The sequence below is a fragment of the Pristis pectinata genome, chromosome 30 (assembly GCF_009764475.1).
Source record: "Pristis pectinata isolate sPriPec2 chromosome 30, sPriPec2.1.pri, whole genome shotgun sequence".
NCBI classification, from domain to species: Eukaryota; Metazoa; Chordata; class Chondrichthyes; order Rhinopristiformes; family Pristidae; genus Pristis; species Pristis pectinata.
This window is the reverse complement of record NC_067434.1, coordinates 10,085,200-10,098,129: the sequence shown is the minus strand read 5'-3', so window position 1 is coordinate 10,098,129 and position 12,930 is coordinate 10,085,200. Positions and strand designations below refer to the sequence as shown.

General features: G+C 42.1%; 1 protein-coding gene across 1 annotated transcript in view; it reads left to right on the top strand.

The window, feature by feature from the left end:
• LOC127584570 (tyrosine-protein phosphatase non-receptor type 13-like) overlaps window positions 1-12,930 on the top strand; it is a 307,142-nt gene that overhangs the window by 230,121 nt on the left and 64,091 nt on the right. The window contains exons 36-39 of the mRNA XM_052041344.1: window positions 8,954-9,025; window positions 10,826-10,900; window positions 11,643-11,704; window positions 11,992-12,156. Of these exons, the coding sequence (XP_051897304.1) occupies window positions 8,954-9,025; window positions 10,826-10,900; window positions 11,643-11,704; window positions 11,992-12,156 (374 nt within the window). The remainder of the gene's footprint in view (window positions 1-8,953; window positions 9,026-10,825; window positions 10,901-11,642; window positions 11,705-11,991; window positions 12,157-12,930) is intronic.

Below are 12,930 nucleotides of genomic sequence, written 5' to 3'. Positions count from 1 at the left end.
CCTGCCGTCTGTCACCACCTTCTCTCCGGTAGTTTTAGTATGAACTCTGGAGCCTCAGAAGGGAACCAAAAGGCTGCCAGCTGGAAAGGTGATGGTCAGAAGTGGGCGCAAAACATGTCGACCAGTTGACTGACCCCTCTGCGCTGGTGCACTGGCACAGTTCAGCTGAGATTCGAAAAATGTAGACCTGCATTTGTATAGCATTTCAGGGTGGTACACATCTCTTTATGACCATTGAGGTGCTTTTGGTCACTGTTTTGCCATTGAAATCATGCGGCCAATTTGCACAAACAACAGTGTGATAATGACCAGATAGGGGTTCAGTGATCTCAACTGGCCAAGACTTTGGGGACAACTTCTATTTCTTCTCAAAAATAGCACCTTGGAATCTTTTATGTTCTGAGAGCGCAGGGGGACCTCAGTTTAAAACTCACCTCCACCCTCCCTCAGTATTAGGGCCCTTTAATTAGAGGGAGGGGGGGACAGAGTATATATCGTACTAGCATGCTTAGTCAGTCTGAGAATAATTCCATTCTGAAAACTAACTTAATTATTAACTGCAGTTACTAATCATCAGATTGCTTTGAACCCACTGCTAAACCCTGATAGGTGTGAAATTGGTGGAGCATTCGACAATCAAAAAAGTGGAGGTAGAAGTTATCTTTTATATACAACATTTTAACAGTTCATGGTAGGGGCATAGTGAGGGACAAACCAACACTTACCACATAGTTATCCATCCCTTCCCAGTTTCATAGTGTAGGACATCAACAAGGTTGAATAGATTGAAGTGATATTGATTAGACGAGACCAGTCCGGCCTGTAAACTGGAAGAAATTAGCTTAGAAAAAAGATTGGATAGATTGTGGTTACTTCCTTGGAACAAGGGAAGATGAAGGGAGACGTGATTGAGGCATTTGAGAGACTCAGGTAGAGTAATTAGGAAGATCCTCTTTCCCTAGCAGGAAGATGTAAAGCAAGGAGCTGGTGAGTTAGAGGGGAGATAAAGAACCAAAGTTTACCCAGAAGGTGCTAGGGGTCTGGAACTCACTGTGTGCAGAAATCCTCATTTGTAAAGGACTTAGTTGTGTGCTTGAAAAAGCGAGACCTGCAGGATTATGCAGCTATTGCTGTAAAATGGGATTAGGATTGGTGGCTTTTTTTCCCGACGCTTTGCTCAGAATGGGCTTGCCCTGTGCCATAATTCTAAGAGCCTGCAAATTCTAGGAAAGAAAGACTGTGGAATTCTCTCCGAAGTCCCTTCACATAATTAGAATGCTTTGACTCTTGAGATAGAAGCAATTTGCAACATTACTTAAGAAAGGAACCAGAGAAATATTTGAAACCAACTATCAAAGAGAGGAAACCAAGTATCAGGGTGAGGAAATGAGTGAGGATGCATCTCTATACATGCTGAGCAGGCTTCTTCTGGACTGCAGTGTCTGTGAACACTGGAGATTGTCAGGAAGAGGGAGAGCAGGTGGTACAGGATGATTGTCACTTGTAGTTCTCTTCCCTTCATGTTGACCCCTAGTCCTCGGCCAATGAGTGCAGCTTCCCACTATCCACTCTGTCCAACCTCTGTTATATACTTCTGTCAAATCTTCCCTCAGCCTTCTCTTCCACAGAAAACAGTCTAAGCCTCCCAAGTTCATCCTTCTAACTGTAGTTCCTCGTCCCTGGAGACATAATCATAAATCTTTTCTGAACCTTCTCTAATGCATTCACATTTTTCTTATAATGCGGTGACCAGAACCGAACACCATACTCCATTTGAGGCCAGACCAGTGTTTTATATAAAAGGTTCAGCATGATTTCCCTGTTTTTATACTCTGTGCCTCTATGGGTAAAGCCTAGAACTGTATACGCCTAACAACAGAGGGAGCTTTGGTGTTAGACATGGGATCAGGTGAGTGTAATCACAAAATGATTGCAAACAGAATTCCACTTAGTCTGTCGAGTCTCTGAAAGAATCTCCACAGAGTTCCACTCCCTTCCACTTTTCCACTGTCCTATATTATCTTTCTCCTTGTCAACGTTATGTCTAATTTACTTTTGAAAGTTATACATTGCATCCCCTTGTACTGCTTTTTCAGATAATCTACTACAATTGGTAACCATTGGTGGATTAAAAAATTATCCTAATTCTCCTCTTCATCTACTGCCAGTTATCATAAACCTGCACCTATCAACTCTCTGACTAGTTTTTTCATATTTCTTCTATTAAAATCTCTCAACATATTGAGTACTTCTGCTAAATTTCCTTCTAGTTTTCTCTGAAACAAGGACAACCATCTCGACATCCTTTTAGTAAATCTCACCTGTGCTCACCCTCTCCAACGTCTCAACACCTCTCCTGAAGTGTGGTGCCTAGAATTGAACTGAATTCTCCAAGTGGACTCTGACCAGGAATTTACCAAGTCACAACATAATGGAAATATTTAAGATAAAATAAACTGCAGATGCTGTAAACCTAATATAAAAAGAGAACACTGTAAGCACTCATCAGGTCAGGTAGCGTATGTGGAGAGAGAAACAGGTTGACGACGCTCCATCAGAACCTTCAGCAAGGATTTATGTTTCAGGTTGAACACCTTGATGAAGATTCTGACAAAGGTTCTTCAACCTGAAACATTAACTCTGTTTCTCTTTCCACAGATGCTGCCTGACACCCTGAGTGTTTACAGTATTTTCTATTTTTATTTAACTTATCTGCAGTTCTTTTGTTGATTTTCAGCTTGACGTTAATGAGGATTTTTGAAGAAGGAATATTCACGGTAACACCAGAGAGTCCCCAGTGTTGCCATGAATGACACAAGATCTCAGGTCGCTCCTGATCCTTATGAAAAGAAGGCAAGGTCATCATAAAGCACAATGCAGAAGAGGCACTGGCTTCATTATTATCCAGGATCCCACCTCAATTCCAATATTCAACAGAAAATTGGATCATTCAGCCTTATGAACAAACTAACCTGTTGGCTTTTTCATTGAAATTTTTCCAAGTTAAGTCAAGTCAAGTTTATTGTCATGTGCACAGGTACAGTGAGGTACAGGTACTCTACAAAAACTCGCTTACAGCAGCATCATAGGCACATAAGTACAGACAACACACAGAATATAATTTATACATAAAATCATACCATACAGTGAAAAAAACTGTGAAAAAGCAAAACCTTAGTGCAAAAAAACACCAAAGACACAATCAGAGACAAGTCCATGGTAGTGCAAGAGGTGGTCAATTGCTGAGGTAGGGTTAAGGTCATTCAAGAACCTGATGGTTGTAGGGAAGTAGCTGTTCTTGAACCTGGTGGTGTGGGACTTCAGGCTTCTGTACCTCCTGCCTGATGGTAGCAGCGATCCAATCCACTTACAATTATTAAGGTGGCTGAAGAGATCACTGAAGGGTCTTCAAGCTGCAACTTTAACTCTGTTTCTTTCTGAAACTCTGTTTCTCTTTCCACAGATACTGCCTGACCTGCTGAGTGTTAACAATCATTTTCCATTTTTATAATGAAGATATTGCCATTTGAGAAAATAAGTACTGTAGAATTAATTAAAGCCAACTCCGCCTATTACAGGATTGAAGCAAATAATTGCTTCTGAGAACAAAGTCATGGTATCAAGCCAGATGGGGGAGTGAATCAGACAGTTTTCAGACACAATTTAGAGTAACTTTGCCTCAGGCTAAATCAGCTGAGCTGACTGTCACATCCTGATTCTCTGGAGGAGTTTGTTTAAGTGCTTGCACTGGTTTGAATCTTTCCTGTGTGAAGGCTGTGATCTCCTTGAGAGTGACACAAATGAGATGGAACTGTCTCTGCACTGGCAGCGATAACTGAGGCGTAATTATGCTTTGCTGATTGAATGCAGACAGTGCCTTCACTGTGTAGGTGTAATCTGGAGCAGGCTCAACAGCCCGCTTGCCAGCTGATGCCTTTTAATTTTTGCTCTACATGCAATGAGCAAATTACATTGGAGAGCAGTTTATTTGCTCTCCACAGTTCTGACATTTGGCTTTCAAATTATTTTTATTTATAAGTGGGTCCTGTAAAAATTCTAATGTGAATGAATGAAGACTGCGAACATCCCATAATTCCTGTGTGCATATTAGCCCAGGTACTCCACAATAAAAGCTGGAAATGCTAGAAATACAATGTCAGTCTCTTTCCTGATGGATACTGCCTGACCTGCTATGCATTTCCAGTGGTTCAACTGTTTATATTTCAGCTTTCCAGAATCTGCAATGTTTTGCTTGTTAGCAATTTTAGCATTGAGTCCAGTGCTTGTGTCTCAGCTTATTGTCATATCAGTTCATTCATATTTTGGAATCATAGAATTATACAGCATAGGAACAGGCCCTTCGGCCCAACTGGTCCATGCCGACCAAAGTGCCCACCTAAGCTAGTTCCGTTTGCCCGTGTTTGGCCCATATCCCTCTAAACCTTCCCTATCCATGTACTTATCCAAATGTCTTTTGAAAATCGTTATTGTACCTGGTTCAACCACTTTCTCTGGCAGCTCATTCCACATACACAGCATCCTCTGCGTGAAGATGTTGCCCCTCTGGTGCCTTTTTAAATGTTCTCCTCTCACCTGAAACCTATGTCCTCTAGTTTTTGATTCCCTTTCCCTTGGAAAAAACACTGTGTCCAGTATCTATCTATCTACCCTATCTATCCCCTCATGATTTTATACACCTTTATAAGATCACCTATGCTCCAAGGACTAAAATCCTAGCCTGCCCAACCTTCTCCCTATAACTCAGGCCCTCGAGTCTTGGCAATGTTCTTGTAAATCTTCTTTGCACTCTTTCCAGCTTAATGACATCTTTCCTATAACAGGGTGAACACGACTGTACACAATGTTTTTGTCGCTGTTATGCCTGTGGGTTTCTTTGTGTTGTTGTTAGCACTAGCAATTAGACTGAGGTGAAGCTACAGCAGAACCTTCTGTATTGAAGGCAAAGTCATACCACATGCTACACTCAATGCTTAAATGAACAAGTTATTCATTTAAAGAATGTCATGGGCAATGCCAGCATTTCTCGTCCATCCCCAACTGTCCCTCAGCTGAGGAGGTGGTTAAGGGTTAACCATATTGGTGGTTCTGTCACAAGTTTGCCCATCCAAGTGTGGATGGCAAATTTCCTTTGCTGAAGAACCTTAAGGAACTAGGTGTATTCGCACAACAGTCTGGTTGTTTCATGATTCCCATTAATGAGCCTAACTTTTTATCTCCACATTTATTGATTTGAATTTGAATTCACCAGCTGTCTTGATGGGCTGGGAACTTGTATCTCATGTTATTAGTCCAAGGCATCCTAGTTAAACATATACAACAGCCCAGCCTCTGACCTGCATCTAATATAATTACCTCTGACTGGTTGTTTTAGCTCAGGACCTTTTGCAACCATGCCTCCTGCTTCATGTATACTGGGTCAGTACCACTGTGTAAAACTGCTTCCACATGTGTGCAGCATTTTCCAAAGCCTTAAGAAGCATAAAACAAAGTGGAAACATTCCATCAACCACATCATGGTCAACAGTGTCAACAAAGGAGCACAGTGGCACAGCTGGTAGAAGCCGCTGCCTCAAAGCCTCAGAGACCTAGGTTCAATCCTGACCTCAGGTGCTGTCTGTATGGAGTTTGCATGTTCTCCCCGTGACCGCTTGATTTCCTCTGGGTGCTCCGGCTTCTTCTCACATTCCAAAGACGTACAGGTTGGTAAGCTAATTGGCCGCTGTAAATTGCCCCCAGTGTGGAGGTTAGTGGTAAACCTGGGGGGAGTTGATGAGAATGTGGGGAGATTAGTGTAAATGGGGTGGAGTTGGTGGACTGAAAGGCCCATTTCCACGCTGTATGTCTCCGTGACTCCGCGAGACCTGTAGTGACATAGCACCTTTATCGAGGCTAAGATAAGCCAAAGACATATTTACAGGAGCATTATCAACAATTCTTGAACCACCTGAACAAAAAGTCTCAATGAAAAGGTGATGAGGAGCATCCCAAAGGAGAGAAAGAGCTGGCAAATTTAGGGAGTTAATTCCAGGCTAGAGGCTTGGAAGTTAAAGGCTTCACCACCAGTGGCAGACTGATTAAATTTGAGGATGATCAAGAAGCCAGAACTAGGGGATTGCAGAGACTGAGAATTATACCACACAGCAGGTTCAAGAACAGCTACTTTTCTACAACCGCCAGCTACATGAATTGACCTTCACAACCTTAATCCTACCACAGCAACAGAACACTACGGACCACTCTTACACTACCTTGGATTGGTTTCTAATTGTATTTTTTGCACTAATGTCTTGTTTTTCTGTCTTTTTCTTCACTGTTTTGTATAATTTATGTATAATTTATGTTCTGTGTGTTGTCTGCACCTACGTGCCTGTGATGCCGTTGCAAGCAAATTTTTCATTATATCTGTACCTCACAGTACTTGTGCACATGACGGTAAACTTGACTTGATAGAGATGAAGGGGATTACAGAGTTAGGAGGGGCTAGACCATGAAGATGGTGAATTTTAAGATCGAGAGATTGCTTAACCTGGAGCCAATGTAAGTCATTGAGCCCTGGATCAATGGATGAAACAGGACAATGCAAATTAAGACACAGGTGGCAGGCGTTGCACCATTTGTACTTGTGGAACTGTCCTTCGTTGTCCCTCGGTCCGTAATGTACAAGAGGTAGATTTGACGACCAGATGGCACAGGATGTTGCAAAGCCAATCCAATGGAAAGGGTTCTACAGCATACAAGGAGTAAATCTGGCAGCTCTCTGAAGCCCTGAATCTGGGAAAAACATATTTAACACTGGCTAGAATCCAACAGCTACACTGTTCCTGTACAGTTATTAGGCTATAATTAAGAATATTACCCACGCTAACGTAACAACCTGGATAACTTCACCAAATAGCGAACGAACATGAAGCAGGAATGATTCTTGTTTACATCAATGTCAATAAAGCTTTTTTAGAAAGCATATTTCTTTAGCCTTATAAATAGAGGCATAGAGTACAAAACCAGGAAAGTTGCAATAAAGCTGTGCTAATCATTAGTTTATGCATTTGCTGAAGTTGTGTGTCTAAATTTAGGTATCACACTTTAAGCGAGAGAGTCAAGACTTAGGAAAGGGAACAGTGGAAATTTACCAGAGAGCAGGAATTAGTAAGGGACTTCAATTATGTGTTGGGATGAGAAATGCAGAGAAGGATGGGGTGGATTTAAACAATGTGCTCAAAGCAATGAGAGTTTTGATGTTTCCAATGGCAAGCAGATCAGTATGTTGATGTAAGATTACTGGCAAATAATTCATGCGGGAAATTAGGACAAAGAAATGGAATGTTCTGTTTGAAAATGCAGTGGAAACAGACTCAATTGTTTAAATGGTCGCTATTGAGAAATCTGCAAATTAATAGGGAGAGGTCAGGAGAATGTGGCCAATCAGAGATTGCATTACCTTGATGGGATGAATGGCCTCTTTCTGTGCTGGATGAGCCTCTTATTGTATGATTGGAGTTAAAACAAAAGGAGACCATTTGGTCCCTCAAGTCCATACTGGATCTCTCCAAGAGCAACGCAGTTGGCCCCTTGCCTGGCCCTTTTATTTTCTTAAACACAGCATTTATTTTTATTAAAGCAGAGGATCTTCTGACGCACAGGATATGAAAGTCATGACCACATTTATGGCCAAATAGAATTAGGGGCTGGTGTGATAATGGGAAGGAGTTCTGTATTATGTAGAAGAAGATCCTCACCATAAATTTTGTGGCATATGGAAAACAAATCAAGTGTTCTGTTGGGGTTGGTGACCTGAGGTGGACCTCACGTCGCTAGGGCCATCCAACGACATGATGGAAGAGAATATCTGCTGCAATACCATTGGAACCAGTGTGATGGGGTGGGGGGAAGAGCAGAGATATTGTATATCACAGCCGTGTGATCCGCCACACAAAACTGCAGATATTTAAACTTTTCTCTGTCTCATTTCCTCTCCAGCCTTGCACCAGCCCTGAGATCGCAAACAGTAGTCAAGCAAATCCAGAGCCCTTGTAGTGTGTGTTTGTGAGTGTGTGTGTGTGAGTGTGTGTGAGTGTGTGTGTGTGTGTGAGTGTGTGTGTGTGTGCATGAGTGTGTTTGGGTTTGTGTCTCTGTGTATTGTGTCTGTGTGTATGTGCATGTGTATGCATCTGTGTATGTGGTGTGAGTGTGCATTTGTTTGTGATTGTGTAGGAGTGAGTGTGTGCATGTGTGTGTGTGTGTGTGTGAGTATGTGTACTGTGTGAGTGTGGTGGCAGGTGACAATGAATGGTGAGAATGTGGGAGCACCAACCTTGATTACATGGTCACAGCTACAGTTCTACTGTTCAGAACAAGATTGCAGCAATGAGTAAACACTCTAAAAGTGAGATGATTGTGCCGATATTTATTATAAAGTGCATCCAGTGGAGTTACTGCTACTCTGTCGGGCTAAGTTGCCTGAATCGATGAGATGTCGATAAATTAAAACTGGCACTCCAAATTTAATCCCTGATATTGTTATTGTTGCAAACATCTGAGCGCTACCTGGCTCTGAATTGTGACTCGTACAAATACTGTATTTGTAAGTGACGTTGCTGTGGCTTCCACTGTATCCCTCAGGAATCAGATCAGGCTCTGCCAACCGTTCTGATTACCCTGCTCCTGTCACCCTGTGTTGTTGCTGTGCTTTGCGCACTCCTGTCTCATCTCTTATCTTTTACTCTCCTAATTTCTAGGAACTGCAAGTCGAAAGAAGGCTAAAAACTGCTTGGCACTAAAAGGCAAGTGCAGATATTCTGTTAAGTGTGAGTGGCCTAATGCATGTTCTTTATCTCAATTTCTTCCATCTCGATGGTTCGCCCTGTGTCAACACTTTTCATAGCACTTTATGCAGTGCAGTCAGTTTTAAAATCTATTGACTGTTGTTACTTAGCAAAAACTGTTAGTCTGAATCCCTTGGCAATAGAGGAGGACAAGCAGAGGAATGTGAAGGATACCACCACTGGTAATGACACATCCAAGTGTGCTGTGCCGAAATGCCAGCTCAGATGATCAGCCCTAACCCTGATGGGGCAATCTAACTGGCAACCTTAGAGCCAGAGACATGAATCCTGCTGACTGACCAAGCAGACAACTTGTGCCATTGCATCTTAGGGTTTATTTCAGGAGCCGGCAAACTTGTTCAGGCAGGATAGAACCAGCTGGTCTACTCGGCCTGCCCCACACTAATGCCCAGGGCAACATGTTTGCACCTGATCTTGCTTCATTTAAGCAAAATAATAGTCTTTAGATGAGTTGCTGCTGTAACACGGTGACTGCTCTGGTGCACTGACATCGTAGAGCAATATTCATGAAGACAACTAAATACAGTTTCCCCTGAAGGTCCGCTATTAAATGCATGCAGCAAGACATGTTTCTAAGGGCAACCAGAAATGCCAGTTTTGCCATCTACTAAAAGATGTTCTTAAATGAGATAATGCTAATTGAAAAGTTGATGCAATATTTGTTCTTTTCCTGTACCAGAATACCTGGTTCCCTGGGCAACACCTGGTCTAGCACAGTGGCACAGTTAGTAGACCTGCTGCTTCACAGCCCCAGAAAGCCAGGTTCAATCCTGCCTTTCCATGGTCTCTCTATGACTGTGTGGGTTTCCTCCTGGTGCTCCAACTTCCTCCCACATCCCAAAGGACATGACGGGTTAATCGCCACTGTAAATTGCTCCCCGTGTGTAGTGAATCCGTATGGAGAACAAAATGGGATTTTAGTATAAATGGGTGCTCAATGCTTGGCACAAGCTTGGTGGGTTGAAGGGCCTGTTTCTGTGCTGTGAATTACTGCAAGAAGCCACAAAAGCCATGGGTTTTATTTTTATTCCAAAATAAACTTTATTCATCGGAAAAAACAAACCATATACAACAATAAAACAATGCAAACCTTTACATTCGTGTACGGATCAATCATCATTGTTACCTTTTTATTTAAAAAAAAAGCACTGATTGCCACACCGTGTGGCTCCTGGGGTGCTACCCCAATCCCATATTTACAATATTTAAGGGGCTTCCTCGCCTGACCCCGCCCCTCCCTCTCCAGTGGCAGAAGAACCCTAAACTGTAGTCCCTCCCCACTGAGCCCTTGTGTTGGCTGCACCCAGCTTCAGTGCGTCCCTCAGCACGTACTCCTGCAGCCTGGAATGTGCCAGTCGGTAGCTTTCCCCTACAGACATCTCGCAGTTTTTTTGTTTAGTCCAAAATAGACTTTATTCATCATAAAAAACAAACTATATACAACAATAAAACAGTGCAAACCTTTACATTCATGTACAGATCCATCATTAATGTTACATTTTATATATAAATACACACAGCACCGATGCCACTCATGTGGCTCTGCTTTGGTATGTCTTCGTCAGTGCCACACTGTGGGGAAAGAAGGTCATCAATTCTGTCTTTTAATTAAATATCAGGGGAGAGCCACGAACGCAGGCCCCACGACCACAAATTTTGCAGTCGAGTATCCTGCATTTGGGGACATCGCAAGCGTCAGCACACCCGAAGTGCAATGGGATAGCCTGGTCCTGGAGAACCTTTTTTTTATTCCAAAATAAACTTTATTCATCATAAAAAGCAGACATCTCGCTGTTGAAATGTCCCTTTCATTGCCCATGATAAATTGGGAGCAAACTGTACAGTGGGTGTCCAAGGCAAGGGTCAAGGGTCTCCTTCCCTCCCTTTTATATATGATGACCTGCTTTATTTTGTTTCCATTTGCACTGTGACTTATATATCTTTTCCTTTGTGAATTCAAGGATTTGGTGAGTTTAAACTGACATCAAAAGAAGGACGAAGCCAGCTTGAACAGGAGAAGTTACAGGCTCTGGATGGTAAGGGTGGCTGCCCTTTGTCTTAATCCAGTTTGATCTGATTTCTCTCTGCTCAGTAGCCAGTTGTCTGGCAAAGGAAGAACCTGCATTCTATCTCCCACTTATAGGAGGATTAATTATTACTGGGCTGTTTGTCTGCAGCTGTAGTGCAAGAGCACAGTTCTGCATCTGATCCAGTGCCTGACTGATCTCTCCTGGGCTGGCATGTAGCATTGAGAGGTTGCTGGGTAACAACAAGCCAGGGGGCAGAAGAAGGACAGGGTGTTTAAAGCAGTTGTATAAAATAGGGAAGAGCAAAAGGAAGGACAGAACTACGAAAGATGTGATTTGCTTCAAAGTTGCAAGGTATTTAAAACCCCGTAGACATTCAACAAGTATTTTAAAGCATTATATAGCTATTTTGATTTAAATAACTTAATGTTCTTTATGAAGGTGATTTATCCCAGAATATTAGAATGATAGATTATCTCAAAGGAAAATCATACATTTGAAACGTGATTTGAGGGAGTTTAGACATAATTAAGGTACTGATCAACAACTGTTGGTAGTCACTTAAGAATCAGTAAATACTGTTTTGTATAACTCATCAGTCCTCACATTATACCCGCACAAGAAAAAGCAGGGTTTTTCTGCTTTCAGTGATGTTTGAAGGTTTCTTACCCATCCTTACCATCAGGGAATGGACACGGGTAAAACTAAGTTACTCCATCAGGAAGTTTTTTCACATTATTATATTTTTTAGGAAAGCATTCCGAGGATTATGCACCATCCCAAAATAACTCCACTCTGCCTGCAGAATCTGAGGTATCTTGCTTTTTAAATTTATGTTGTAAGTGCAAACTGTAAGCATCTCTGATATTTATTATTGTTGTACAGTATTTATTATTTTATTGTATAACTGCAAGAGCACTCTGTGAAACATGTAGTAAATCATTAGCCAATGCTGTATAAATTTTGTATGGCTGTTCTTTACATTTAATCATCTTGTTGATCCAGTAACAGGACCTCACCATATCTTACTGAAGGCTTACCCCTCTCCTACTGTGCTGGAGGTGTTGAGTGAACCACAGCTCCCCTTTTTATCTCCCCAGCAGAGTTCTATAATCCACATTGAATTGGAAAAACCATCAAGTGGCGGTTTGGGCTTTGCATTAGTGGGTGGTGACTATGGAACCGCTGTGCTGGTGAAGGCGATTAGCCCGGACAGCGCGGCAGGTCTGGATGGGAGAATCAAAGTCTGTGACCGGCTTTTACAGGTAACCTCGCTGGGGGGAGATCCCACGGCTCCCCTTTGTGCCATTGATCCATGTGAATTGTGAACATGAAAGGAACGGCCTGAAGAAACCAGAGCACAATTGTCACATGGTCCCTGTTGCACTGTGGCAGTTACCAAAGGCAATTTGCACCCGGCTATTTACCACTGGTAACAATGCAGTGTTTTTAATGATGCTGTTTGGGGAGATAAATAATGACAAGGACACTAGGGCAACTACCCCCTTCTCCTTTGAAATAATACCTGGGATCCTAAAGGAAGACAGGGCTTGGTTTATTATGGTTCTCTAAAAGATGCACCTCTGAAAGCACAGCGTTCCCATACTGCATTTGACTTATCCATTGGTATCTGGGGAGTCTCCTTAAGGAGCCATCGGACAATTGTTTCAAACTTCCAAGGAGCTGTTAGGGAACTTCAGTGGGAGATTGCTGGAAAAAAAGATACAAATCACCAATCTGTAGTAGGACAGATATTGTAGTGGGAGCAACCCTTGCAGACATTACCAAACTGCAAGAAAATATCCTGCAAAGACATTTGTTCAGGCTCATGTTTGTGCATCATTCAGTCACACAACTCCAAAGGTGCTAGAGGACTGGAAAGAGAGACGTTTTATAGATTATCAACTGGAAAATTATCCATTATATATAATATTTATTTAATTATAATCAAAGTTAATTTTGAATTTGCCTTCAGTTGTGAAGCTGGTTTCATATCAAGTTAAATGTGCAGTGATACGGTACAGTCAGTAAAACTTCAT